General features: G+C 45.2%; 1 protein-coding gene across 1 annotated transcript; it reads right to left on the bottom strand.

Moving 5' to 3' along the window:
• Positions 1-112: 112 nt before the first annotated feature.
• Positions 113-24,997, bottom strand: NTMT2 (N-terminal Xaa-Pro-Lys N-methyltransferase 2). The gene is made up of 5 exons (XM_075131952.1): positions 24,844-24,997; positions 16,215-16,244; positions 14,872-15,047; positions 3,747-3,996; positions 113-427 (listed from the first exon to the last, which is right to left on the bottom strand). Exons 1-5 carry the CDS (start codon positions 24,995-24,997, stop codon positions 153-155), a joined length of 885 nt encoding a protein of 294 aa, XP_074988053.1. The 3' UTR covers positions 113-152.
• Between the last annotated feature and the right edge of the window lie 1,009 nt (positions 24,998-26,006).

A 26,006-nucleotide genomic window follows, 5' to 3' on the forward strand; every position in this document is an offset into this window, starting at 1 on the left:
CTCATGATCATTTGGAGGGAGCAGAGCCCTGTAGCTATAGCAGTAGAGCTATCCTACTAGTGGGATTTTAGGAGACATTTCTCTGCTTCCTCTCATCACAAGTCCTGGGCATCAGTCATGTTTCAGGGGCTTCACATCTACACATCCCCCCTTCAGGGTACGCCAGGGTTCTTCTGCATGGCCAACATCCAGACGGGGACACACTGCTCAGGGAAGCCCTCCTGCCTCTCCTGCTGCAGGATGGTGAGTCCGCTTTTCTCAACAAGGCTCCGGAGGATGCTCAGGTCTCGGATCACACTGCTGTCCAATGGGTCCAGGATACAGCCTTCCCGGGCCACGTTGTCCTTGAGAATGACAACGCCGTTATCCTTCAAGCCATTTTGACACCGGATAAGAAACTCCAAGAGATCTTTATCGGTCAGGTATCCTATAGGTGAAGAGACAGAAATGGGTTGTGGTTCACCATTCCAGTGCATCTGATTGCACTCCTCTCAGCTGGGGCTTGACTTCATCAGCTTATTTATACTCCACTTATTTGACGCAAAGTAACTAACAGAAGTGTTTCTCAGGGTGAGAGCAGGAGACTGGGACTCATAGGACACCGGGTTTTCTTCCTTATACCAGCACTCTTTTGCTGGTATAAGCTGCATCTACACTAGGAAGGTTTGGTATAGCAATGCCACCAAACCTTTTCTAATGTAGACTAGGCCTTAGAGTCTCAGATGTTGTGTCTTGGGAGCAGGTCATTGGGTCAACATGCCATTGGAGGTGTTTTTAAAGAGTTAATCGTTCACACGCAAGGGTGCACCAAATGCACTGAAATCACCCAACCATTAAATCTATGAGATGATCTGAAACAGGTCACTTCCCATTCCATAAACATGAATCAATGTGATTAAACCTATTTCATTTTGTTTCATTTAGCAAAACTTCTCATTAAAAGGCTCACAGTCATGCCATGTTCCTATTTAGAATGAAGATGATCTAGATTCCCTGCCCCATGAGCCACTTTGTTCTCCCTACAGCTTTAATTTCTTAACTTTGCTCAGATTTGGGATGGGACATGGTAGCTAGCATGTTAATGTCCCAGGCTTGTGCTTTTGATTTGGCCCTAAGCAGTTAAGGACACCCTTGAATTTGCCATTTTCTTGTTGCACTCAGCTGCCAGCAGGGGCACTTGAAGCTGGACGATCCAAAGAGTTTGGACAACCTTACTGCCGCTTTATTTCACACACAGCAGGTATTTGAGAAGCCTGACACCCTGTCCTCTTTTCCTGGCAAGCACGGTTCACTCCACAGCATTTGCAGGTAAGATAATAACACAGTCACTTGTGTTATAGGTACAGCTGATAGAGCCATCTATACTTAAGTTAGCCTAAGAGTTTCCATTATAAGACCCTGTTTTCAGTTGCTTCTAACTTTGCCAAACTTAACCATTTGGGTTAAAATATTCCATGTCATGTGTCTGCCACAGAGTGAATTTTTTTTAAGTTTCTGCAAAAATGGTTCAGCCATTTCCAAAACCAAGTTTAGGGAAAAATCTGATGTTTTTCCCCATGTTAAAAAATGTGTACAAATGTTTCGTTACACAGCTCTAATGCCCCCATGCTGTGAACCAGAGTCACAGGGGTTTTTTTATAGATTCATAGAGATTCCAAAGCCACAAGGGACCATTGTGGTCATCTTGTCTGACCTTCAGTATAACACAGGCCAGAGACCTTCCCTAAAATAATTCCTAGAACAGATCCATTAGAAAAAACACCCAATTCTGATGTAAAAATGATCAGTGATGGAGAATCCACCATGACTCTTGGTAAAGCCACACTGCTGCACTGACCAGGAATCAAACTCAGCTCAATGGTTTGGAAGGCGGCTATACACTCAACTATACCACCACCTGAACTGGCCCCTTTAATGGAATTCAGACCATAGCATGAGCCCCTTTAAGGGAGAGGGCCTCAGTCCTGTGACTGAATAGGTGTGCCCTGGCTAGGGCTGATTACAGGGCAGGGTAGCACCTGGGGTCAGAAGACATAAGGAGGCTTGAGAGCCAGGAAGGAGAGAGAGGCCAGAAGTAGGCTCCTGGGTGGTGGGAACTCCAGAGCCCCAGGGAGTGCTCCTGTGGCCATTGTCCTGTATAAGGGGCAGGGAACTAGGAGAGAACAGAGGATGAAGGAAGCCAAGGGCCTGCAGAGCAGTAGTGGGGACTTACCTGCAATCTCTGTGAGTGCTGGGGTGAAGGAAGGCCTAGAGGGCCCTGTGGTTTCAGTCCCATACACAGAGCAAGGAAAGAACCCAGATGGGGTGTGAGCCCTTCCCTAACCCCAGGGTGGCTGCCGTTTGCATTGTTGCTTTGTTTGAGTCTTTGAACTCCATTAGGGGATGATAGGGACAAACCCAGGAACCCTCCCCTTGAAGGAAGATTGGGGACTGAGGGAGAAGTAAGTGACAAAAGGCGGCAGAGCCAGAGGTGTTTGGAGTTACAATATGGGTCTTTGCTATATGCCTTTGAGACATGTATAATGATAAATTACTCCATGACAAGGGTGTTCTCAGCCCAAGGGAGTGTTGGGAGTAGGGTGACCAGATAGCAAGTGTGAAAAACCGGGACAGGTGTGGGAAGTAATAGGTGCCTATATAAGAGAGAGCCCCAAATATCGGGACTGTCCCTATAAAATTGGGACATCTGGTCACCCTAGTTGGGAGGGAAACTGAGGCCAGGTGTCTGCGGGGCACCTTCCTTCCTTGCGAGGGCGCTTGAGGAGGGCCTAGCCTAATACCACCAGGAACTTGAAATTTGGCAGCTAAATTCTTTGCAGAGTTCATCTGCACTGAACCTGCTCCATCCTCGACCTGTCCCCCTCACTCCTCCCCTCAGCTGATCTGCCTCCTAAGTAAACCCACACACACGTTGTGGAACTAACGTGACATTTTCTACAATCCCATTGTTCACTCTGCAGGAGTATTCTGACAGCTAAATCTTAACAGTAGATTTAAGCATACATTTAATCTCTGCAAAACACGATGTGTTTAAACAGAGGCAATACAGGCATGGTTGAGTTCTGACCACCCAAAGGATTGAATCCTACGGGGAAAATGTATTCCCTTCCCTGACCCTGTGTCTGTCTGGTATATTTTGATGGTAAGCTCTTCAGGGCAGAAAACATCTAATGCACGGTGTTTGTACAGCACCTAGCACAATGGAGCTCCATTTTGCTTGTCCTTAGGCACTACCATAATAAACATGATGACCAGACTATGATGTGCCATACCAACAGTGACTGAGCATGCTCCTTTCCAAGGCTGCAGAGGTGCAACAGTATTTTCCTGCAGTTGCTCCTCCTGGCAGCTGGGGACTGCTATGGTGCACTAGAACTGAAAACAAGGAAATTGTATCTGCTATCAAATATCAGGGGGTAGCCATGTTAGTCTGCATCCACAAAAAAACAAGGAGTCCAAGGGCTCCTTAAAAGACATGGAGAGAAATGCATCAGATGAAGTGGGTTCTAGCCCATGAAAGCTTATGCCCAAATAAATCTGTTAGTCTTTAAGGTGCCACCGGACTCCTTGTTTTTGTATCTTCTGTGTTCTCAATGCCGCACCTTGCCAGTGCCTATGCCCAGGCAATCTTAATTCAGGCATTTCCTAACTTTTGAGTACCTGACTTTGCAACCTCAACATTCTTTGAACATGTATTTTAATGCAATATATGGATGGTTCATTAAATATATAAATGGTGAACTAACCTGAAACCCACTGTATCCAGATGACATCATATTTTTGGGGGGCTGGAGTGAATTCCTGGAGGCTGTAGCAATAGTACATCTTTACTCTGTCCTTCTTACCCTGTAAATAGTTCTGGGCCTCAGCCAGGAAATTCTCCATCATATCCACCAGTTCCACGCTCTTGAAAACTGGCAAGAGGACATGCTTAGTGACCCGTCCAATCCCAGAACCGCAGTCGAGGGCATGCTCCGTGCCAGCTTTTCCAGGACCCTGTGGAGTACAAGAAAACCATTTAAAAGCCAGAAATAGCACCACCAGGAGGATCGCTGGATCACTCAATTAGTCCATCAAATCCACTTTCTTGCCTCCATCATAATTTTATACTTGACACTGAAAAGGAAACGCTGCATTGTGCACATAGTTGGTTTTGCAGTGCTGTACAGAATTTGATGGTAATGTCAGCACAGAAGGAAATTCTCCCCTGTCCCCTGCTGCAATCAGCTTACAGTCTAATGTATGAGCTCTGACTAAGCTTAACATGCAAACCTAAAAATATCATTACCAGACAGAAAATTATCCAGATGATTAACTCTGTGATCCCCAGTGGCAGGGAGTTTCACAGGTGGCCTGCATTTATTGGTCATTAACTTCATGGCATGCCTTTTTGGTTTTGGTCCGTGGGACAGGGTCTTGTACTAAACTCTTAACTTGAATGGCTCTATCAAGTTCCCCTGTGGGGGCTTGTCTACATTATAGCACTTTATCATGTTCAGGCATGATTGGGAAGAATCAAGTTAGCTGACAAGATTGGCCACAAATGACCATCAACAGGATATTTACAGTGTTGTGGTAGCTGTGTTAGTCCCAGGATATTAGAGAAACAAGGTGGATGAGGTAATATCTTTTATTGGACCAATTTCTGCTGGTGAAAGAGACATGCTTTCAAGTCCTGTGTAGCTCAAAAGCTTGTCTTTTTCATCAACCAAAGATGGTCCAATAAAATATATTACCTCATCCACCTTGTCCATCAACAGGATAGTAAAATGTTGGAGGGGGCCATGTCTCCCTCCAGTCGCTATGCCCCTGCCTTGGGAAAAATCACCCAACCTGTCTGTGCTCAGTTTACCCATCTGTAGGTAACCATATTTGCATACAGCCTAGAAATGCTGGAAGGCCTAATTAAGGAATGTTTAAGTGACATGTCCCTGACAATAGACTAGAACTTGGGACCTCCTAAATCCCAGCCCTGTGCTCATTCCTACAAAGCAGGGAGTCTTTTGCCTGGCACAATGGTGAACATAAAGTTTTCACAAGTCCTTAGTTTTCCTAAAACATTCACCCATTTCATAAAGTCCTTGCAAGTTCAGTTCTCATCTATTCACACCTACCCATCCACCAAAACCAACCTGTCACAATACCAACTGACCCCATGGTCCTCTGAAGACAACTAAATCTTAACAGTAGATTTAAGCATACGTTTAATCTCTGCAAAACACGGTGTGTTTAAACAAAGGCAATACAGGCATGGTTGAGTTCTGACCACCCAAAGGATTGAATCATATGGGGAAAATGTATTCCCCTCCACAAGGTACATAGAATTCAAAAATGGACAAATTGATTTTGCTGAACATTTTTTAAAAAACATCATCTCTGTACAGAGATTGGACATGATCAATCTCAGCACCACAGGTATGTGTATGAGAAAGTAACAATGAGCTGCTGAAAAAGGATGTTTCTAATTGATGTGTTTCTTGCTTAATTATAGCAGCAGCTTCTATTCTAGCTATACATGGGCTCTTAAGAACCTGCTGTTTTGCTGTAAAATGGGAATTTTAGCAGTGTGCAGGCATTAACTGTGAGACTGGAACTCCTCCAACTTAATTTGTCTTTAAAGAAAACACATTGGAGACAAATGTAAACACCTTCTCCCCTCTCCTATGTAAGTCAGTGTTGAAACGAAAGCTAAGGGCCAAGGTCATCCCTGCTGTAACTCCATACCTTTCAAAAAAAGATACATCAAGGAAGGATTTGGCTCTATCTGCTTATTAAACGACCTCCTTCAACAAGACTAAGAATAAATCATGTCAGAGGCTTGTATATCATCACTTCTTGGGCCCCCTTTCAATGATTAATTCAGCAGATTATTACGGTCAAAGGACAGTCCCAAGGACGACATCATGGCTATAAATATACTGGCTGTGCATCTAGTTACATGAGGTAGCTGTAGAATAAACACAGAGGCCTGGAAAGATCTCAGCCACTCACTCTACTGGTCCTGCTTTGTCCATTTCTGAAGATTAATCTGACCTTACTTGCAAGAGTGTGTGTCTGCCCTGCACAAGGTAAACCCAAAATTTTCCACAGGAAAAATCCCTGTTTTCCAACCAGTTCTAGCATAGCTTTTTACTGATGCATTCATCAGAACAGATCTAATTTTTCATAGAATCATAGAAGATTAGGGTTGGAAGAGACCTCAGGAGGTCATTTAGTCCAACCCCCTGCTCAAAGCAGGGCCAAGACCAACTAAACCATCCCAGCCAGGGCTTTGTCAAGTTGGGCCTTAAAAACCTCAAAAGATGGAGATTCCACCACCTCCCTAGGTAATCCATTCAAGTGCTTCGCCACCCTCCTAGTGAAATAGTGTTTCCTAATATTCCACCTAGACCTCCCCCACTGCAACTTGAGATCATTGCTCCTTGTTCTGTCATCTGCCACCACTGAGAACAGCCTAGCTCCATCCTCTTTGGAACCCCCCTTCAGGTAGCTGAAGGCTGCTATCAAATCCCCCCCTCACTCTTCTCTTCTGCAGACTAAATAAACCCAGTTCCCTCAGCCTTTCCTCATAAGTCATGTGCCCCAGCCCCCTAATCATTTTTGTTGCCTCCGCTGGACTCTCTCCAATTTGTCCACATCCTTTCTGTAGTGGGGGGCTCAAAACTGGATGCCATACTCCAGATATGGCATCACCAGTGCCGAATAGAGGGGAATAATCACTTCCCTCGATCTGCTGGCAATGCTCCTACTAATGCGGCCCAATATGCTGTTAGTTTTCTTGGCAACAAGGGCACACTGTTGACTCATATCCAGCTTTTCGTCCACTGTAATTCCCAGGCCCTATTCTGCCAAACTGCCACTTAGCCAGTCGGTCCCCAGCCTGTAAGGACTTGCTAATTGGCCACATGGAAATTCACATCAGAGAAGTCAGGGTCACAAAACTCCTTCCTTAGGCTGCCTCTTATCTCGGTTTCCTTGTAAGGGCACTGTCTCATCCTCTGTAAATGTATCTACTAATTTACATACTATTAGATATTGTCCATGCACCTAGTGTACAGCATGTAAATAACATGACAAATGTTCTTTGGCTAATTAAGAATGTTCTTGGCCTGTGGAGAATGCCTGATCCATGAACTCTTCACTAGCCAAAGAACATTAGTCATTATTCATTTTTGGCTTCTCAGTGCAATATCAAAAACCAAAACATTCTGATTGAAAATGGCACCACACTGCCTCCTGGGAGTTGTAGTTTGGATACCTTATGCTCCCATTGTCTGTTAGGCAGAGCTGTCTGGCCAGACTTCATCTCTCACGATGCACCATGGCCAGGAGCTCCCTATGAGGCACCCGCTTCCCTCAGCGAGAGGGGAGAAAGTGGTGTATCATGGAAGATGTAGTCGCACCTGGAAGGCCCACCTATTGGGGAGAATGTGAGCTTGAACCACCCCTGAACTACAGTTCCCATGAGCCATTGCAACTCCATTTTTAATCAAAATATTTTGCTTTTCAGCTGAAATTATCTGAATTTCAGGTGCCCTGTATTTTAATGAAAAATCAAAATTTTCCACAGAGAGCAGACACTTTTTTGCAAAAAAAAAAAAAAAAAAACCCCTTACTTGAGTTGAAAACCCAATTTTCCATTGTCAAACAGTTTTGCCAGACAGGCTTTTGATCAGCCTTGCTTTAGGATTGTTTGAATGGAAAACACTCTACTGGTTGGTTCCCTCATTCCATCTCGTCCCCTAAGCTGCTATCCTGTAGAAGATGTACATATTCAAAAGCTCTGGCAAGTAGCAGAATGAGGTGCCAATGGAGCTTCCTAGGGTCATGGCAGTATAAAATTAGTCTCTCTGGGGCACTGCCCTAGTGGGGCTCTGGACTCTTGCCATACCCAGTTACCACCATGGGGTTACTCCAGTACAAGCCACACCCTCTTAGTCCTTGTTGTGGGTCCTGCCCTTGTGAGCCCTGCTTGGTTGATGGGTGGGGGGGAAAGCAAAGGTGCAGGTTCAACACAAAACAAGCCCCTCCTGAGATCAATGAAAAGCAGAAATGGTAGAGGCACCGCCTTACTTCAGAGGTGCCTGGGTAGCCGCCTCAGTCTTTACCTATCGGGTTTGCCCCTGAAGTTCACTGGGCTCCTTGCAGAGCTGGGGGCGTTTCTGGAGTGAAGGTTCTTCCTGCTGTTTCAGGAGCTACTCCAGCCGCTCCCTTCTCAGGGCTTCCCCCTTGCAGATTGCAGCTTCCTCCTTTTTAAAGCTTTCCTGCTTCCCATGCATGATTGACAGGGTTACCTCAGTGCACAGAGCTTCCCAAGCCCCTTCTCTGTTAATGCAGAGTTTATACAGCCCATCACAGGCAGCCATGGCAGAGGCTCATGGCGTCACTGCTCAAGGCTTTGGAGGAGTGGAAAGGAATGCAAAGAAGGGCAGTGGCAGAGAAGGGATTAGAACACAGGAACTTTTCCATTACTGCTTCCTGTCTCAGAGGGAAAGCTGCAGGTGAGGAGGGAGGCACTAGAGTTGGTTTAAAAAAAAAAGTTATTTTTCCACAAAAAAAATCATAAAGTTTGTATTTTTAAAAAAATTTGCAATGCAAATTTGTTGACAAACACAAAATTAAAAAGGGAAAATAATTCACTAATCAAAAAAATATTTTTGATAAAAATTTTCAGTGTTCAGACACCAAAAACTTTACTGAGAATTGAAAACTTTTATGGCAAAATATTCAATTTCCATTTTGTCATCTAACAACTGGAAAACTTCAACCCAAATGAAAATTGTCCACACACACACAAAAAAAATCATTTTGGTCAAAAAGCCAATGTTAGTCAAAAAACATTCTGATGACAAGACTGTAGTCAGCTCTAGGAGTAATGGGATGCAGAGAGAAGGCAGAGGATTGGGCCATGAGTGTATTTGGGTTTGGATTCACTATACACCGAGTACTAGGCCAAACTATTTGGCATTCATTGGATAATAAAATAATGACCATGCCCTATCCTTCAGTGTTCAGATCCAACAAATGAGCCAATAACATCGTGTAGTGGTTAGTGGCCATCCCTCCCTGTCAGTCTTAGGGAGAGGCCATGCCCGCTCATTAGGTTGTACCTATACATGCAATGCTCAATAAGAGAATTAGCAGTCTCAGGGCTCTGGTCCTCGGGCAGGGCAGAGAAGTAAGCAAAAGCAGGTCATCCGGCCTAAGATGGGTAGGTGGCCATCCCAGGAGTGGGACAACTGCAGGGGGACCCAGACCCACCCTACTCCACCCAGCCCAGGGCCCTGACAGTGGCAGAGGGTTCCGCCACTGGGTCAGTAGCGATTCCACTGTAACACGCTGACCTAGACTCTGGCAACACAACCGGACTCTGGTGTCCCTGGGCTACTTCCTACTACCCCTCCTGAGTGTACCTCCATCTCCTGGGGTTCCTCTGTCCCCCCAGGGTACAAGTACAGTGGTAGTCCCAGTAGCTCCTCCGGGTACTGGTCAGTCAACAGTTCCAGCACCTCTTCTGGGTCCTCAGCACTGTAGAGCTCCAACTCAGGTGCAGGGCTCAGCATCAGGCAAGAAACATCTGCTTCCTTCTCCAGCTCTTGCATAACTAAGCAGCAGGGCCTGCCTTTTAAACTTCCTGTCCTGCCCCTCTGGTTCTGGTCGGGGGTGTGGCTTGCCTGGCTCCATCCACCAGTGGTGGAGAGTGGTTTCTCCCCAACACTCTCAGAGGGAGGCCACGCCCCCTCACTATACATGGTAATGGGCACGTTATAAATATCTGTGAGAAACGTGGAGATAAGATACAAAAATCCCTATTAGAACCTCTTGTCCCCATCCTGCAAATGGCTGCTTGTGTCTACAGAACATTTTCTAGCACCTTGTCCATTCTAATTTCAAAAGTCCAAGCAACAAAGCTTCCGCTACTTCCCTTGGGAAGTTATTACACAGCCTAATACTGTCGGAAAGACTTTTCTGATATTCAGCCTATATGTTCCCATTCTTATTTTCATCCCATTATCTCCATGTTATACCCTATGTACCTTGCTAAATAATCCCTCTCTCTTAGCAAGTCTCCCTTTAGTCATTACTTGGTCAAGCTAATCTCTTTTATCCTCATATACCCTTTCTTCCAAAGCACCCTGATAATTCTTATCAGCACTGTTTGAATACTGTTTATTGGTTATATTATTTGATGAAGTGCAGGGCACCTTACTGACTAATGAACTCATTGTATATTTTCTTCTATTACCCAACCAATGGTAGTTTTGTTCCTCTTCTCTGAACTCACTTCATTTTGTCAATATTTTGCTGGTAACCAACTGTCCAGAAGTCAGTGCAATATTCCAGCTGCATTAGCACCAGAGCTATACAAAAAGAATTATTATCTCTTTACCCCATTACATTATGCCTTCATATAAGCAGACCGAAATGTAGATTTTTTTTTTCAGTCGTATCGTCTTGTAAATTCATCTGTAATTTATTGGCTGCTTTCCCCATAGGTCTCTCTTGGTATTACTGTCTCCCAGATTTCTCCCTCCCATTAAGTATGAGTCTCTTGGCTTATTTTTATCCACCTGTATTAGCGCATTTTGTACATTTTATTTTGTCTCACTTCTTTACTTCGTGTGCAAGCTCTTGGGGAAGGGACCAACTTTTAGTTCTGTGTTTATACAGCACCTAGCACAAGGGGCTCCTAGGTGCTACCGTAATACAAGTAACTAATAGTAGTAATAGTTCAACAAGGAAATATCCAAGAATACTGAGGAAATAATACATACACCTTTAAAACAAAAAGCTGGGGATGAATTCTCTATCTCTCACACAACCTATAAAGCATTAGGCTGGGGCTTCTGCCGGGATATACCAGAATGCCATAGTATTTATATTTTGGGCTTATCATTAGCCTTTTTTAATCTCAGGGAGCCATTTAGTGGATGGAAATAACACAGAATCCTAAAAATCAGGACTTGACATATCAAAAGCTTCCTAGTTCTTAAATCTCAACCTTAAAAATGGCTCCTGGGCATTAAAAAAAGCCTGTGAAATGTGTTAGAGCAAATCAACACACAAATGCAAGCACTAGAGGCTGCAGAGCACTAGCAAGGGAGATGACCTTGCCTGTAATGTAAAAGGGAGAGGGCTATTACGTGCAGTGTCTACTGTGACCAGCTCTATTTGAAGGGTTTCCCAAGCTAAGCTGGAACTAGATATAACACTTACAGTCCTATTCTTTGCATACTCAAGCAAGCATCAGAGTATATCAGCAAAACCAGGCAGCTGGTCCGTGGTGATGCAAGTAATGGTTGATCAATGATGCTGGTTCCTGGATATTTACATAGGCTGGCCACACAAAGTGTGTGGTCTATTGCAGGAATTTTCAAGAATTGTGGCCTATTCAGGTTTGGACTTCACTCCTTCATTCACCTCTGTGGTCAGATGTTTGGCTGCATCTGTGTGTTCCCCCTGTGTGCTGCTCCAGCCCAGACAGATGGCACTGCAGACTTCAGGCGAACCGCCCAATGACCACAAGATCCGTTAAGGTATGAAGGCATCCAGCCAGGCTTATTGTTGATAAAGCATGATACTAGTATCCCACAGACTCTACCAGACCACTAATAAATGTATGCCTGTAGTGAGGCGGTGTGGTGCCCCACCACCCCGCAGAGGGAAGAACCTCCCCAGACACCAAAGTGGGTGGAGCCAGTGGATCCTGCGCCCGCCCCCTAGAGGTCAAGGCGCAGGACAGGAAGTATAAAAGCCCAACCCCAGAGCTCACTTGGGTGGCAGCTGCCGGAGAGGCCAGGTGCCTGTGGCCTGGCTCCGGCTTGGGAGACCCTGGCAATCCGCGGCCGACCCAAGGACTGGCCGGACCAGCCAATGCCTAATGCCGACCAGTGCACAGAGGAGCTGCCAAGCCTACCCCTCGCCAGCTACCCAGAGGAGCTGCCAAGCCTACCCCTTGCCAGCTACCTGGAGGAACCCATGGTGCTGGAACCCTCTGAGGATACCACCCTGACCCAGGTACCCTATGAGGGGGAGTCCAGAAGTAGCCCGGGGGCAGCCGATCCTAGTCTGGCTGCAGCGCTGCCAGAGCCAATGTCAGTGTGTTGTGGCCAGGATCCCCACTGACACAGCAGCAGGCCTTCTGTCGCTGCTAGGGCCCCAGGCTGGGATGCAGTGGAATGGGTGGGCCTGCGACCCCCTGCCACACACCTCGTGGGTGGCAGTCTCCCCCTCTCCCTGGTTGCTCAAAGCCAGGAGCCTGGGATTTGCTGTTGAACTATTTGCTCAGTCCCTGTCTGAGGGCCTGAGCCTGTGACTATTTGTTTGCTGCCAGCCCTGACCCAGGGCCGGGGCTTATATTGTACTGCTTGCTCAGTCCCTGCCTGAAGGACTGAGCCATAGACTGGGTATTCCCCAACCCAGCAGAGAGGGTGTAGCAAGGACGTGTGGTGCCCCACCACACCGCAGAGGGACGAGCCTTGGCCGAGTCCCCTTACAATGCCCATAACAATGGACCAGCTCAGTGAACGGCGGGACTTTCTGTTCCTTCCTGGCACAGCTGGACTTCAAATGCAGGGGTTCTTGGCTCCCAGGACTGTAAGCAGTAAACTAGAGTGCACGGCCTCTCAGCCGAAGTATGATGCTACCCTCAGTGCAAAGCAGCAGAGACTTTAAAATACAAGGGACTTGTTAGTCATCAGATTTTATGCTGATCAGAGACGGAACAAACCCACTGCAACACCACCCAGAATGAGAAGACTGAAATGAAAAATTATTTTGCTACTCTCGATCGCAATTTTATGACCATTGGTTAGACGCTTATTTAATATGAAGGAGCACAACTAACTATATAAGTGCAGCATGGTCTAGTGGATTGGGCAGTGGTGTGGGAGTCAGGAGACTTGGGTTTGATTTCTGGTACTGATCTCCTCTGTGACCTTGGGCAAATCGCTTCCTCCCATCCCTTGCCTCTTTAGGGAAGGGAGTATTTCTTATTGTGTGTTTGTACAGCACCTAACACCCTGAGGTCCTGATCTGTTTTGGGACTCTAGGTGCTAGTGTACTACTCCTAATAATTAATAATTTATTATTATTACTAATACATATTTACCAGTTCAGGCAATTCTATTGCACTGACACATTCCCCCAGTAGTTTCTATTGGATACAATATTCTTCCTCAATTCCTGCCCTACATTGCTATGTAGTGTTGTTCTGTGTTGTTAAAATACCACCACTTTCCATCCCAATATATTTAAACCTGATAAAGGAACATACTACTTTATAGAAACCCTAATTAACTCATGGATCTCATTGCCCCAAGATATCACTGAGGCCGAAAGCTTAGCAGGTTGCACAAACGTTTAAGACATGGGTATGGATAATGAACACATCCCCAGCGAGGTGCTTTGGAAAAATCCCCCCTTGACGCCCATCTGCATCTTTAAGCACCTACATATCTTTAAAAATCTGGCCCTAAGTGACTGAGGTTAGGAAAAAAAATTCTCTATGGGCAGCTTATTCCATGTTTGCCTAATAGAGGGTGGGATGCGGCACACCCCTATCCCAATCAGGAAATCGCTAACAAGCTCCTCTGGGCTCAACCAGTACTAAATAGGTGCATCTTCAGAGGACAGGACAAGGAGTAATGGTCTCAAGTTGTAGTGGGGGAGGTTTAGGTTGGATATTAGGAAAAACTTTTTCACTAGGAGGGTGGTGAAACACTGGAATGCGTTACCTCGGGAGGTGGTAGAATCTCCTTCCTTAGAAGTTTTTAAGGTCAGGCTTGACAAAGCCCTGGCTGGGATGATTTAATTGGGGATTGGTCCTGCTTTGAGCAGGGGGTTGGACTAGATGACCTCCTGAGGTCCCTTCCAACCCTGATATTCTACGATTCTATGATTCTATGCCATGTGTAGGAAATGAGCTTAAAAGAGAGAATCTGTCACAGGAAAGGGTGGTAACCAGAGGAAGGCAGCTGGGCCTCAGAGGCAGCAATGCTTGCAACAGAGCTGCCAGGAGGAAGATGGCTTGCAAACCTCTGCCACACGCAAGGGCCCTCCAGATCAGGTACAAGCCAACTACAACAGGGAGAGGTTGGAGATAAGCCCTGACCTAGGGTTTAACTACTTCACCTTCATTGACAAGCCAGACCTCTATAGACTCATAGACTTTAAAGTCAGAACGGACCATCATGATCATCTAGTCTGGCCTCCTACACATTGCAGGCCACAGAACCTCACCCATCCACTCCTGTAACAGACTCCTAACCTCTGGCTGAGTTACCGAAGTCCTTAAATCATGGTTTAAAGATCTCAAATTACAGAGAATCCACTATTTACACTAGTTTAAACCTGCAAGTAGCCGTGCCCCATGCTGGAGAGACTAATTTGAACGACTCGGAAAGCAAGTGTCCCGTAATTGGAAAGACTTTTAAGAGAGAAGGGTCTCTGAAAAAGCCCTGGACCTAAAAAGGCCCAGCCTATCATGTGGGATGTCTCACAACTTCTTCAGAAACATTTAGAAACAGACTCTGAGAGAGGCAGGGTAGTGGGCTAGCTGGAATATTAGTCTGATTTGGTATATCATGTCCACTTTACAGAACGGACCAGGTCTGACCTTGTAGCATTTACACAGGTGAAACTCCTACTGAAGCCAGTGAGACTTTTGCCTATGTACGGCCCCAATCCTACAAATAGAACCACCCCATAACCTCTGTGGAACTCTGGGGTTCTGTGCAAGTGCTTGGGTCCACCTGCATGGCGTGTTTTGCAGGATCAGGCCCTAAGAGCTGAAGAAGGACTGGGCATGATGCAGGTGAATTATGAGACATGAGCCCTGCTTCTTGCCAAAGATTGGAGCGGATGACTTACCCCAATAAACTTTCTAAGAAATTCCCTGGAGGATTCAATGTCTGTACTGGACAGCTCGATGTAGTCTCCCATCATGCCCTCTTCTGTCGCTGGCACCTCCCGGTAGAAATGTTTGGCTCTGGCATAGAACTGCATCTCGCCGTTGATCACTTCGCTCGTTAAAGCATAAAGTTTCACTGCAAACAGAAAGTGTATTATTATTTATTTATAATGGGATACTCCATGGTCTGATTGGGTGTCTTATTGGTGTGTGTGTGCACGCATGTAAGATATTTGAATGTGGAAATAAACCAACAATTTGCAAAATTCTCTTCCTAATTAAAAGAATGATTAATTCTGGACTGTCTCCGGCAAGATGCTGAGGTCCATCAACTCGCATTAAAGTCAATGGGAACTGAGGCCGCTCAGCACCTTCCAGGGTCAGGGCCCATTTGTGTAAATACATCCCTACCTTCCCAGACGGCTCCATGTTAATTCAAAATTGTAGATTTCAGACTTGAGAGCAAACACACATGCCAATTAGACCCATAGAGGCTGTTTGCTACACAGCAGAACCGTGGGTCGCATTAACATTTGTGCAGTGCCACTTTTTAGACTATGGGTATGTCTACATGGCAATCAGAGGGATAACTTCGCACACATGGACCTACCTGAGCTAGCTTTGCTCGAGCTAGCTTGAATAGCAATAGCATTGAAGTCCCAACAGTATGAGCCAGTTGCTCAAGTACAGCCCGTGCTGCTGCGGTTTCACTTCTATTGTTGTTTGAGCTGCTTCGATCAAAGCTAGCTTGGGTATGGCTCCATGTGCTGCAGTCACACCTCTGATTGCAGTGTACAGGTACCCCGAGATGAAGCTAATTGGTTTGTATAGTCCAAGGCCCAGCACCCTGTGTAGTTGATTATAAGCGTGCAAAGTCTGTGCCAAGCAGGAGTAAAACGGTCCCACCGGTGTGACTGAGTGAAGAATTCTATGACTTTCTGTAATATTTTCTTCCTGCTTGGCACCGGTGTTGGGGTCAGTTGCACAGTCCGGCCCTAAATAAGGTGCAAGGTGGTAGCGCATCAATCCCTAAATTTTCATCTGCCACAGATCAAAAAGGAGGAGGGATGTGTAATTGATGAGGGTGACACAATAGGTGCTAGAGTCTGGAGTTTCTATTTTCATTGTTTCGTTTTTAAATGTTTGGGCTCTATATTACTACCACATGGTCTGCTGGTAACCAAGAATAGTAGCTTTGCAGCTGTCTAAGAAACATGAATTCTCAACTTGATATTTGATACTTTTCCCTTTTTCTTTCCTTAACTGAGATCTGTGCTAAATGTTCTGGGTTTTTCGTACTTACCCTTTCTGAGTATTTGTAGGCGCTTACAATCTAAATAAAAGACAAGACAACAGACAGATACAGACAGACAGATAGGAATACGAGGAAACAATGAGATAACATTGATCAGCATGAGAGAAAGTGGTCTCTGCCTAAGCATTGTCAAGTTTTTTTTTGTAGGCATCAATGCAAAGGAGAGTTTTGAGGAGGGCTTTGAAGGCGGATAATGTAGCTTTTTCTTGCATGAAAAAGAGCTGTTCCCAAACATTCCTGTGAATGAAGACCCAATCACATGACTGCCTTTGAATAGCAAGTAACAAGGAGGTAGGGATGAATCTAATGCTGGTACAGATTTGGAACAAATACTCGTGAGCAGTTTGCAGTATGTGGCCAGGCCTACTATAGGTCGTGCATCTCCAATACATGTGCAGCACTGGAAGTGAGCAAGTGCCAAATGTCCGTCTGATTAGGTACCTTCAGCCACAGTGTAAACGCAGATTTCCCTGTAGACTAAATAAATAAAATGAGGGAAAAGGAATGCAGTTTATGTAGCTTGCAACTGTTATGACTTTGTCTTCCGTGTACTGCACCTTTATTGATAATAATTATTGCCTGGGCTTTGAACAGGCAAGTGAGACTGCACTGTGGAGGACCAGAGTAGACCACAACTCACGAATGACCATGGACTGTATTTACTGAAGGCAAGGAGCCCAGTGGGGAATAAATGTGTGCTTGCCCATCCTGAGCACCAGAATGACATCCTGGAGGCAAATGAGGGAGGGGCAAAGGAAGTAAAATAGGGAATAATTACCACTAAAGACCACTCTGAGCAAAATAGTGCTCTTGGGTTACGTATTAGCAGCATGCCAGGGATATCCTTTATCCAACAAAAGCAGCATTACCAGCCCTTCTTGTCATCACCTGCTTAAGCTGACTGCCGAGCGGATACTATTAAAGCTTTAATCCATTACACATTTATGTTATGCCTGAGAAATTTATACCACAAGTGAGTGCTGAGCCCAGCAAGGGTCAAACCCAGGTTTGACACACTCCACTGGTTATTTTCCATATTCCAAAGAAACATTTCACTAAAGGAAGAAAAATCAAGGGAGTGGCAGTGGATCCCCTGCAAATCTTGACCATGGTGATTGTCAGACCCTGGGAAATAGAAGGATCCACTGGCTGTCGTCCATTGCTGCAGGGACTGTTGCCCTTCTACTCCTGTATCCCCTTTCTCTGTATACTGCAGCCACTGCTGATGAGGCTAGTGGAACTGAGCCCCAGGATACTCGCTTTACAAGATCTCACTTAAGAGATTCCATTGAGGATTTCTAGAGCAATTTTATTGGGCTTATCAACAGACGGAGTTTCATATTCTGATGGATGGAAAGGAGAGGAATGAACATGCAGCTTGTGCTTCAGGGCTGAGGTTTGTGTGCAAGGGGCAGCCCATATTACTGTTCAGAGCAGTAACACTCAAAGTGTGACCCCAATGAAAGGGATCACATGGGAGTGACATGCTGCTCAGGATCTCAGATCTTTGGAGTCTGGCCCTGAATTTCTCATGGACCCTCAGCTACACACCACCCTCTGGCTTCCCCTCTCTACTGTCACCACATCCCAGAGGGGCGCAGTTCATGGTTTTGCCCACTCATCAAGCCAACCAGGGGTCGTGTCAGATACATTCATGTCATGACTCCCATTGCAGCTAAACAGGAGAGAGACCAAATCTGACAATACCCACCGAGACCACAATAGAAGACTCAGACATAGTTGTCGACATAAACTTCTCAGCCAAAAATGGCACTAAAAACTGTCCATTTCGATGTGGAGGGGTTCTCTGCAAAGAAGGCTGAAATGCTATCTGACATGAAAACAGATATTATGTGCTTGCAAGAGACACACGGCAAGGCAACACCACCAAACACTCCTGGCATGCATATAGCTGCGAACATCAAAAGCAACATTTATGCGGCACAATACTTTTATGTGACAAAAGACTGGTGGAAAAACACTGCTGTGAAGCACCATGGTACAAAAGCACTTATGATGGCAGCAATTTCTGTTTACAAACCACCAAGTGAACAGTTTGCATGGCCAACTGACCTTCCACTGCTGTAAAACCATGTCTTGTCCCAGCCGATTTCAACAGTAACATCATCTCGGGATTCCCCAACGAAGGGGGGGAAGTTGAGAAGGGGGTGGCAACTAACAAGTTGACCTTGCTCTATGACTTCAAGGACAAATGTGCCTTCCAAAGCACTGGATGGAACAAGGGGTACAATCCCGATCTAGCTTTTGTGACCCCTGAAAATGCCGGCAACTTCAGAAGGGAGGTTATGGCAATGATAGACCAGCACAAGTGGCAATAGAGGCTGCAGTGCAACTCAAAAACAAAGTACCTGCCAAGATTCTACTTCAGAAAAGCTTCCTGGGAAAGCTTCACCTTTGAACTAATGTATCCATCTGTAGTACCACTCTGATACATGAGCACTATGGCGAACTTGTCTCCCTGGTGTGAAAGTGTGCCCAAAAGTACATCCCTAAGTGATGTTGGAGACTATATACACCTGGGCTTTCAGAACAGGCAAGCCAACAATATAAGAGAGATTCAGAATTGTTTGACCTGGATCCATTCAGTGAAGAAACCAGTGAGCTTATGAGAGAGATTGGAAATGAGCAGCACAACCACTGAAGGGAGCTGATTGAAATGATAGCAAAAAAGAATGGGCCACCATTCGCAAGCTGAACCCCGATGCACAACAACCAAAGCGCGTTGCCGTAGTCTCTCCCAACCAAGCTACACACCAACTCATCCCAACTCACAAACCAGCCCACAAAGCAAAGTATAAAACTAAACAATCAAGCAGGAACTTTGCTAACTCCTCAGACAACAAAGTCCACAATGAGCAGCAGCCATGAAAACCCTGAAAAGTGGAAAGCAGCTAGTCTCGATGGTATAGCTAATGAATCATTGCTACACTTTGGGACGAGAGCACAGAAGTGGCTATTTCACTTCTTTGTCGCTATGCAAGTGTTAACGCAGCCACCCAGGCTGTGGAGTCAGGCCAAAGGGGTTGCACTACTCAAACCACATAAAGACCCTAACCCTGCAAAGAGTTATTGCCCAATATCCTAATCTGCTCAACCTACAAACTATATGAGCAGATGATAATAGTTAGAATAGTGCTCATAGAGGAAGAGCAGCTGGCTGATGCCCAGGCTGGTTTCCAACCAGGATATTTATGCTGTGGCCAAGTTGCAAACCTACCTCAATACATTGAAAATGGCTTCAAAACCTGCAAAATTACAGAGGCTGTATTTGTTGATCTGTCAACTGCATATCACACTGTGAACCATCATGCACTGCTGTTGAAATTGGAAAGAGCCAGATAGTCCTGGTCACCTCTTCCCTGCTCAAAAATCAACATTTCTTTGCCAAAATGGATGGTCATAAAAGTTGATGGCTAGCACAATGGGAGGGATTGCCCCAAGGTTCAGTGCTATCACCCTTGCTGTTTAATGTCCACCCCAATGACCAACCAGAATTCCCTGACATGCAAAGATTAATTTAGGCAGATGATCTTTGCATAACTTCCCAGGTGGAAAGATCTGATGACACTAAGCGCATTTTAACCGACTCCCTGAGTGTACCTGAAAAATACTGCTGTACTTGGTTCCTGAATGCTAAGCCTAGCAAGACACAAGTGTGCACCTTCCACCTGAAACACCACCAGGCCAAGGAAAACTGCAGATATCATGGGATGATACAATCCTTGAGCACTCTGGATATCTGGAGTACCCTGTGGTCACATTGGACAGAATGCTGACGTTCAAAGAGCACAAGAACCTGAAAAAGTGAGCTCCAGGAATTGTGCACTCCAGAAACTGGCCAACACAAATAGGACCCCAAAATACTCTGAGCAACCAGTCTTGCCCTGTGTTACTCAGCTGTGGAGTACTGTGCCCAGAATGGTCACACTTGAGCCATGTACACAGAATTGAAACGGAACTCAGTTGTACGATTGTCACATTGACCTTGAAACCAACTCCTACACTGTTGTATACTGTCTCACTGGGATTCCACTGCCATCAGTGAGATGGGATGCCTTCAGTAAAAAGGAGAGACAAAAACAGGTGCATGATCCAAGACACCTACTGTGTGGGCACATTCCTTCACCCAAGAGGCTGAATTCCAGGAAGAGCTTTGCCTTTGAAAATCCCTTACCCCAAAAAAAAAAACACCGTGGAAGGCTGCAGAGTAACAAAATGTCAGGAAATGCCAGTAACCTTGGAGAACCTGGTTTCTTCAGGACCCAAGCACTGATGTAGAGCAAAAACACTGGTGTATGCTAAACCAAGCAAGAGCAGGGGGGCAAAGAGTGGTGACAATATGACCAAGTGGAAGTGAGGAATGACCCCAAATGTGAATATGGAGAGCCTAGGCAAACATTTGAACACTCCCTGATGTGATGTCCCCTGTCGATATCCTATATTCCCAATAAATTGGTTAGTCTCTAAGGTGCCACAAGTACTCCTTTTCTTTTTGCGAATACAGACTAACACGGCTGTTCCTCTGAAACCTATTCCAGATAAAAGGACAATACCAGGTCTTGGGTGCAGTTTTGGAGTGACAAGCTTTGATGATCAAACCAACCACAGCTCCTTTCATGTTAGTCCTCCCCTTCTGTGCATGTAGGGAAGGTCATAACCTACAATTTGATCAGGCTGATTGCTATGGAACAATTGATTAGAAGTGAATGAGGAAGTGTATTTACTGATCCAATGTTTTATTGCAGTGTAGCTGTAAAATGAGATCCAGCATCCAGGCCAGGATCTCAGGCCCCTTAGCCTCAGAGATGTGAAGGGCTGTAGCTGTTTTTCATGTGTAGAGTTTTCAGAGGTAAATAGCTTACCTAGTCATATAGCTACTTTTGGGGTGTGAGAAATGTTTCTAGTGAAGTAGCATTTTTCTATACATTCTTGGTCTCCAAGTTGAAGCTGCTGGCAAGGAGTCCAAGCAGCGATGGTTATGAAGTACTCACTAGAAAGCAGACTGAGATCAGAAATTCATTTTGTAAAGGTCACTGAACAGTTATCAGATGTTAATGATTTGTAGTCAGTACCAACATGGTCTGGATGCAAAGTGGTGGCCAAGAGATGAATTCCAAGCCTGTGAGCTAGACCAATGAACGTTTACCTAAACTTTTTGCCGTTGCAAAGTCCAAATTGGCACTCCTATTCTTTTCTTAGGTATCAATTTAGGAGTTTCTTTCCCAAACTTCTGAAGGGCCCTTGCTCTGATCAAAGAAATGGTAGCAACCTAGTGTTGGAGGCATTCCTGCTCTCAGACATAATATCTCATATTTTTCTTAGCTGTGGGGTTCACTCTTCTAAAATTGTGTGATGGGAACAGAAGTTTGCATTTGTGAGCCTGTCTTTGTGACTCAAACCGATTTCTGTGAGACAGAGAACCAGTTCAGTTGTGTCCATTCAGCTGAGCCCCCACTTTAAAATGCATCATGTGGCCAATGCTTGGTGCATCAGTTTTAAACACACATTTGAGAACCCTGGGTGAATTTTACCCCTGTGTAGCAGACGGGCACAAGACTAGGGGCCACTTAAGCCCTTTTTTGTCCAAAGGTAAAGTTCATCCCCAAAGAACCAATTTTACATAGAGACCTGGGGCTCATGGTCCAGAATATTTAGCCCTACAAACTGACAGCATTCTGTTTTCTTTGCAGTGGATCATCCTTCCTCAGCACCTGGGGGTGCTGGAGCAATTTGTATAGTAGGAGTACTGAGAGCCATTGAACCAAGCTGTAAACTCTGTATATGATGGAAACCACTTCAAGCCAGGGGGTGCTGCAGCACCCCTAGTTCCAGCACCTATGCTCAGCATTAAGGCCCCGATCCAGCAAAACACTTAAGTATTTTCATAAATGTAAGTATCTGAGTAGTTCCATTGAAGTCCACAGGTCTGCTCATGTGCTTCACGTTATACACTCACTTAAGTGCATTGCTAAGTTGGGGCCTAAATTCACTCCCATAACGTATTTATACAAAGAAAAAAGTGCTATTTTTGGCTGGAAAAATGGCATGTTGATTTCTTGTAAATTGGCTAGACACTGAATACGCTCAGCTCACATGTAACACTAGGGTGAGATTCTATGCTGCACCTCTCTGAGGTCCAGAACAGGACATATAGCCCAGGGTGAATGACGGCTAACTTTAAACCAACTTTGCACCTTCCTGACCCTAGGCTGCTCTAACCTTGAAATGGGACTACTTGTGCAAAGCTAGGTGCATGCTTAAGGCCTTGCTAAATCAGGGGCTTTGTCATGTTGTGTAATATTGAGGTTAAAGAAGAGAGACCTGGATCTAACCACAGATGCTGTGACTCAGACTTAGACGTTTTACATGGGGTGCTATGTTCTCCATGGAACTGAACTTGAAACAGTAATACTATCCTGGCTTTTGGGGCTGCCACATGCTTCCCAGCCCACCACTCATCTCCTTGCTCAGAGACACAGCAGAAAGAGTTGCTAAATTGGACAAACTGACAGTAAATTGACAAATTGGAAAGGGGTTAGAAAAGAGCTAGAAGATTGATTCAGGGACTAGGAAAGCTGCTTTACAGTGAAAAACAAAAGGAGCTCCATCTATTTAGCATAACTAAGGCCTGGTCTACACTGGGCCATGGGGGAATCGATCTAAGATACGCAACTTCAGCTACGAGAATAGCGTAGCTGAAGTCGAAGTATCTTAGATCGACTTAGAATCACTTACTTCGCGTCTTCGCGGCGCGGGATTGATGGCCACCGCTCCCCCGTCGACTCAGCTTCCGCCTCTCGCTGTGGTGGAGTTCTGGAGTCGACGGTAGAGCGATCAGGGATCCGATCCGGCAGTTAGTGTAGGCATGGCCTAAGAGGTGATTTGGTCAGTCTGCAGATATATTTGTGGGGAGAAGATACCTGATGGCAGAGAGCTCTTCAGCTTAGCAGACAAAGGGATAACCAACCCGACAGCTGGACACTGACGCTAGACAACCAGCTAGACACGATACTGGAAACAAGGCACAATTTTTTTTTAACAGTGAGGGTAATTAATCATTTGAACAACTTACCTAGGGACCGGGTGGATTCTCCCATCACTTGATAACTTTAAATCAAGAGGTTGCCCTTCTAAAATATATGTTGCAGGAATCACTGTGTGAAACCCTGTGGCCTGTGCTATACAGGAACTCAAACTAGATGATATAATGATACCTTGAGGCCTTAAAATCTAAGAGTCTATTCATAGTTATTTTGGACAACTAAACAGTCAGAAATTTGGCTGAGTTTCTAATACCTTGCACTTATTTTCAGAACAAAGGGAAGGACTAGCATTGTAATGGACTTTTAGGAATTATGTAAGGCTATAACTAAGAAGATCTTTCTTTTTTATTGAGATTCCCCACAACATTCTTACCCATTCCCTCTCATCCTCTCAGAATGACTAGGGTGAAGTGAATTTATCTTCTATGGGACACTTCAGATGGTTGCACATTTTGTTTGTCTGTTTAGCAGCTCTATAGAAATAGTGCAAAACACAGAACTACCTCCACTCTCTAAGAGACCTATAAATGCCTTGATCTTTAACAGAATTCCCCCTGGTGTCAATGGCAGGTGCACATGTTCAGCAAAGGTGATCTGTTGCCTGTGAATGTGGAGGAAGCCCTCAAGAACAAATGCCCTGCCAATAAGATAAACAAGATGTGACCTTAAAGGTTCTTTCTATCTCTAACTGATGTGATTCTAACATTAAGCATAGCCTGCAGTATGCAGCTGGCAAAGTGACCATCTTAAAATAATACAGTCCTAAGTCAAAACCTGGCTTCTTTTTGATTGTCATCAGGACAATTGTGGCTTTTTGGAATTGGAGTAGGACATCCTAAACCTTACATATTCGGGGCCAGACATTTCAGTAGAGCTCAGATCCTATTTCAGCACTATTTCCTAAAAAAGTAGCTCGGCACTTAGCATTCAGCAGCTCCTGTCAAAATCTGGCCATAAATTAACACTTCCTTCCAGAAGTACTTTGAAACTAAATAAATAATTGGATTGAGTGAATTGTGGGAGAGATTTAGGATAGCAAACTCTTGATAACAGACCCACCCAGCATTGTTTCGCAAGCACCTTTCCACTCTGCAAAGCAAGACTTGGATCAAAGATACGGACATCTGGAAAGATAACAAATATGGACATTTGACAGCCAGAAAGCAAAGCATGTCTGCTCCAGTTTTTTTTCTCTCTCTCTCTCTTTCGCACTCACACACAATGCAGTTTCTCATCCTTAAACTCACAACACATTTTTTATTTTAACTGTAAATGGAAAAAAATAGCATTAACTGCATCTGCAAGCAAAGTAGATCTCATCTGCCAATCCATCTATTTCTGTGGTGCTTATCATTGTGGCACCAAGATACAATAAACTGTGATGCCAGATCAGTGGTAGCTGAAGGATAGAACAGACTGGCTTGTATAGCACCTTATTGTCTGTGCTAAGGCTTAGCAGAGCTATTTATCATTATTATCAATTTATTTGTATTCTGGTAGCTTGCACAATGCACTAGGCACTGTCCACAGACAGACACACACAGAGAACTCACCAAGGGGAAGCCGCTCCAGCAGGTAGAGGTAACTCTGAAAGAAATCACTTCGTATGGCCTTGTGCAGGATAAAAGACATGCTGTGCCGACAGAGCTCCTCGTCCGTCTTGCGCCAGCGTGACTTAAAGGCTAAATGGGCTCCCTTACCATCCATGGTGATGATAGTTTATGGGCTGTTTGGGGAGGGTGGGTGGGAATTGCTTGGATTGTGGTCTGAGCAGTACCTGTCGTTTCCAAGAGGCTGAGAGTGTCATTTAAACTGGGGCAGTCCTCTGTCATCCTATATTGGAGGGAGGGGGAATGTCTGGGAATGGAGCCGGAGAAAGTGCTGGCTCTTAGCACTTGCTCAGAATAATCTCTCCCGTGTCACCCTCCTAACCTAGCAGCTGCTGGAAAGTTCTAAAAACCCAAACCGGGATATTGCTTAGCCAGGGTAAAAGTATATGTGCTCCCAGAGGGATCGCTCTAATTTGATTAGTTTTTAAAATCTCTTTAGCTTCTACTTCAAAGGACCATGGCTGTTGTGCAGTGGCTCCCTCTCCCTCTTTGGCATATTGGAGGGTGATTTTTGTTTTTCAGGCGCTGGGTCGCCTCCAAGCCATGTTTGCTATTCATTCCCCTGGGAAGCCAGGTCTTCTCGGCAAGGCACAAAGTGAGTAGAGTGCAACTGACTCTGGAGAGGCAGTGTGGTCTAGTGGACAGCGTCCTGGGATGGCATTGAGACTCTTCATGGGGTTTTTGTCTATTTTTGGACCCACATTGGATGGTGTCCCAGAGACCTATATAGCAGGACAGCAGTTGTACTGCCTTGGAGAGACGTTGGGTAGGATCATTGTGCAGCTGATAAAAGAAGCTACTTAATAGCTCAGAGCTCACTGTTCTGAACTGATACATCTCTTTACACCTCTCTGGCTTGGCAATGTCCATGTGTGCGGCAATATAATGGTACCTCCAGGTTTCAGCTAGGCTTAGTCCAGGCTTGGAATGGCATCAGGGCAGAATGCTGTGTGTTTCCCAGGGGAATACTGACCCTGTGGGAACCTTAACCTAGAGTATCCTGAACAGTTTAGTCCAGGGGTCTCAAGCTCAATTTACCTTAGGGCCAGTGCCAGTCCTCAAATCCTCCCCGTGGGCCAATAATGTCACTGAAGATGGTGTTCAGA

Source organism: Caretta caretta, chromosome 8, assembly GCF_965140235.1.
Source record: "Caretta caretta isolate rCarCar2 chromosome 8, rCarCar1.hap1, whole genome shotgun sequence".
NCBI lineage: Eukaryota > Metazoa > Chordata > Testudines > Cheloniidae > Caretta > Caretta caretta.

Coding starts and splice junctions, on each gene's coding strand:
- NTMT2 (XM_075131952.1), bottom strand. CDS start 24,997: ATGGATGGTAAGGGAGCCCATTTAGCCTTTAAGTCACGCTGGCGCAAG. Junction 15,048..16,214: donor CCTACAAATACTCAGAAAGG/GTAAGTACGAAA, acceptor TTCTGTTTGCAG/TGAAACTTTATGCTTTAACG. Junction 3,997..14,871: donor TTCTTAGAAAGTTTATTGGG/GTAAGTCATCCG, acceptor TGTACTCCACAG/GGTCCTGGAAAAGCTGGCAC.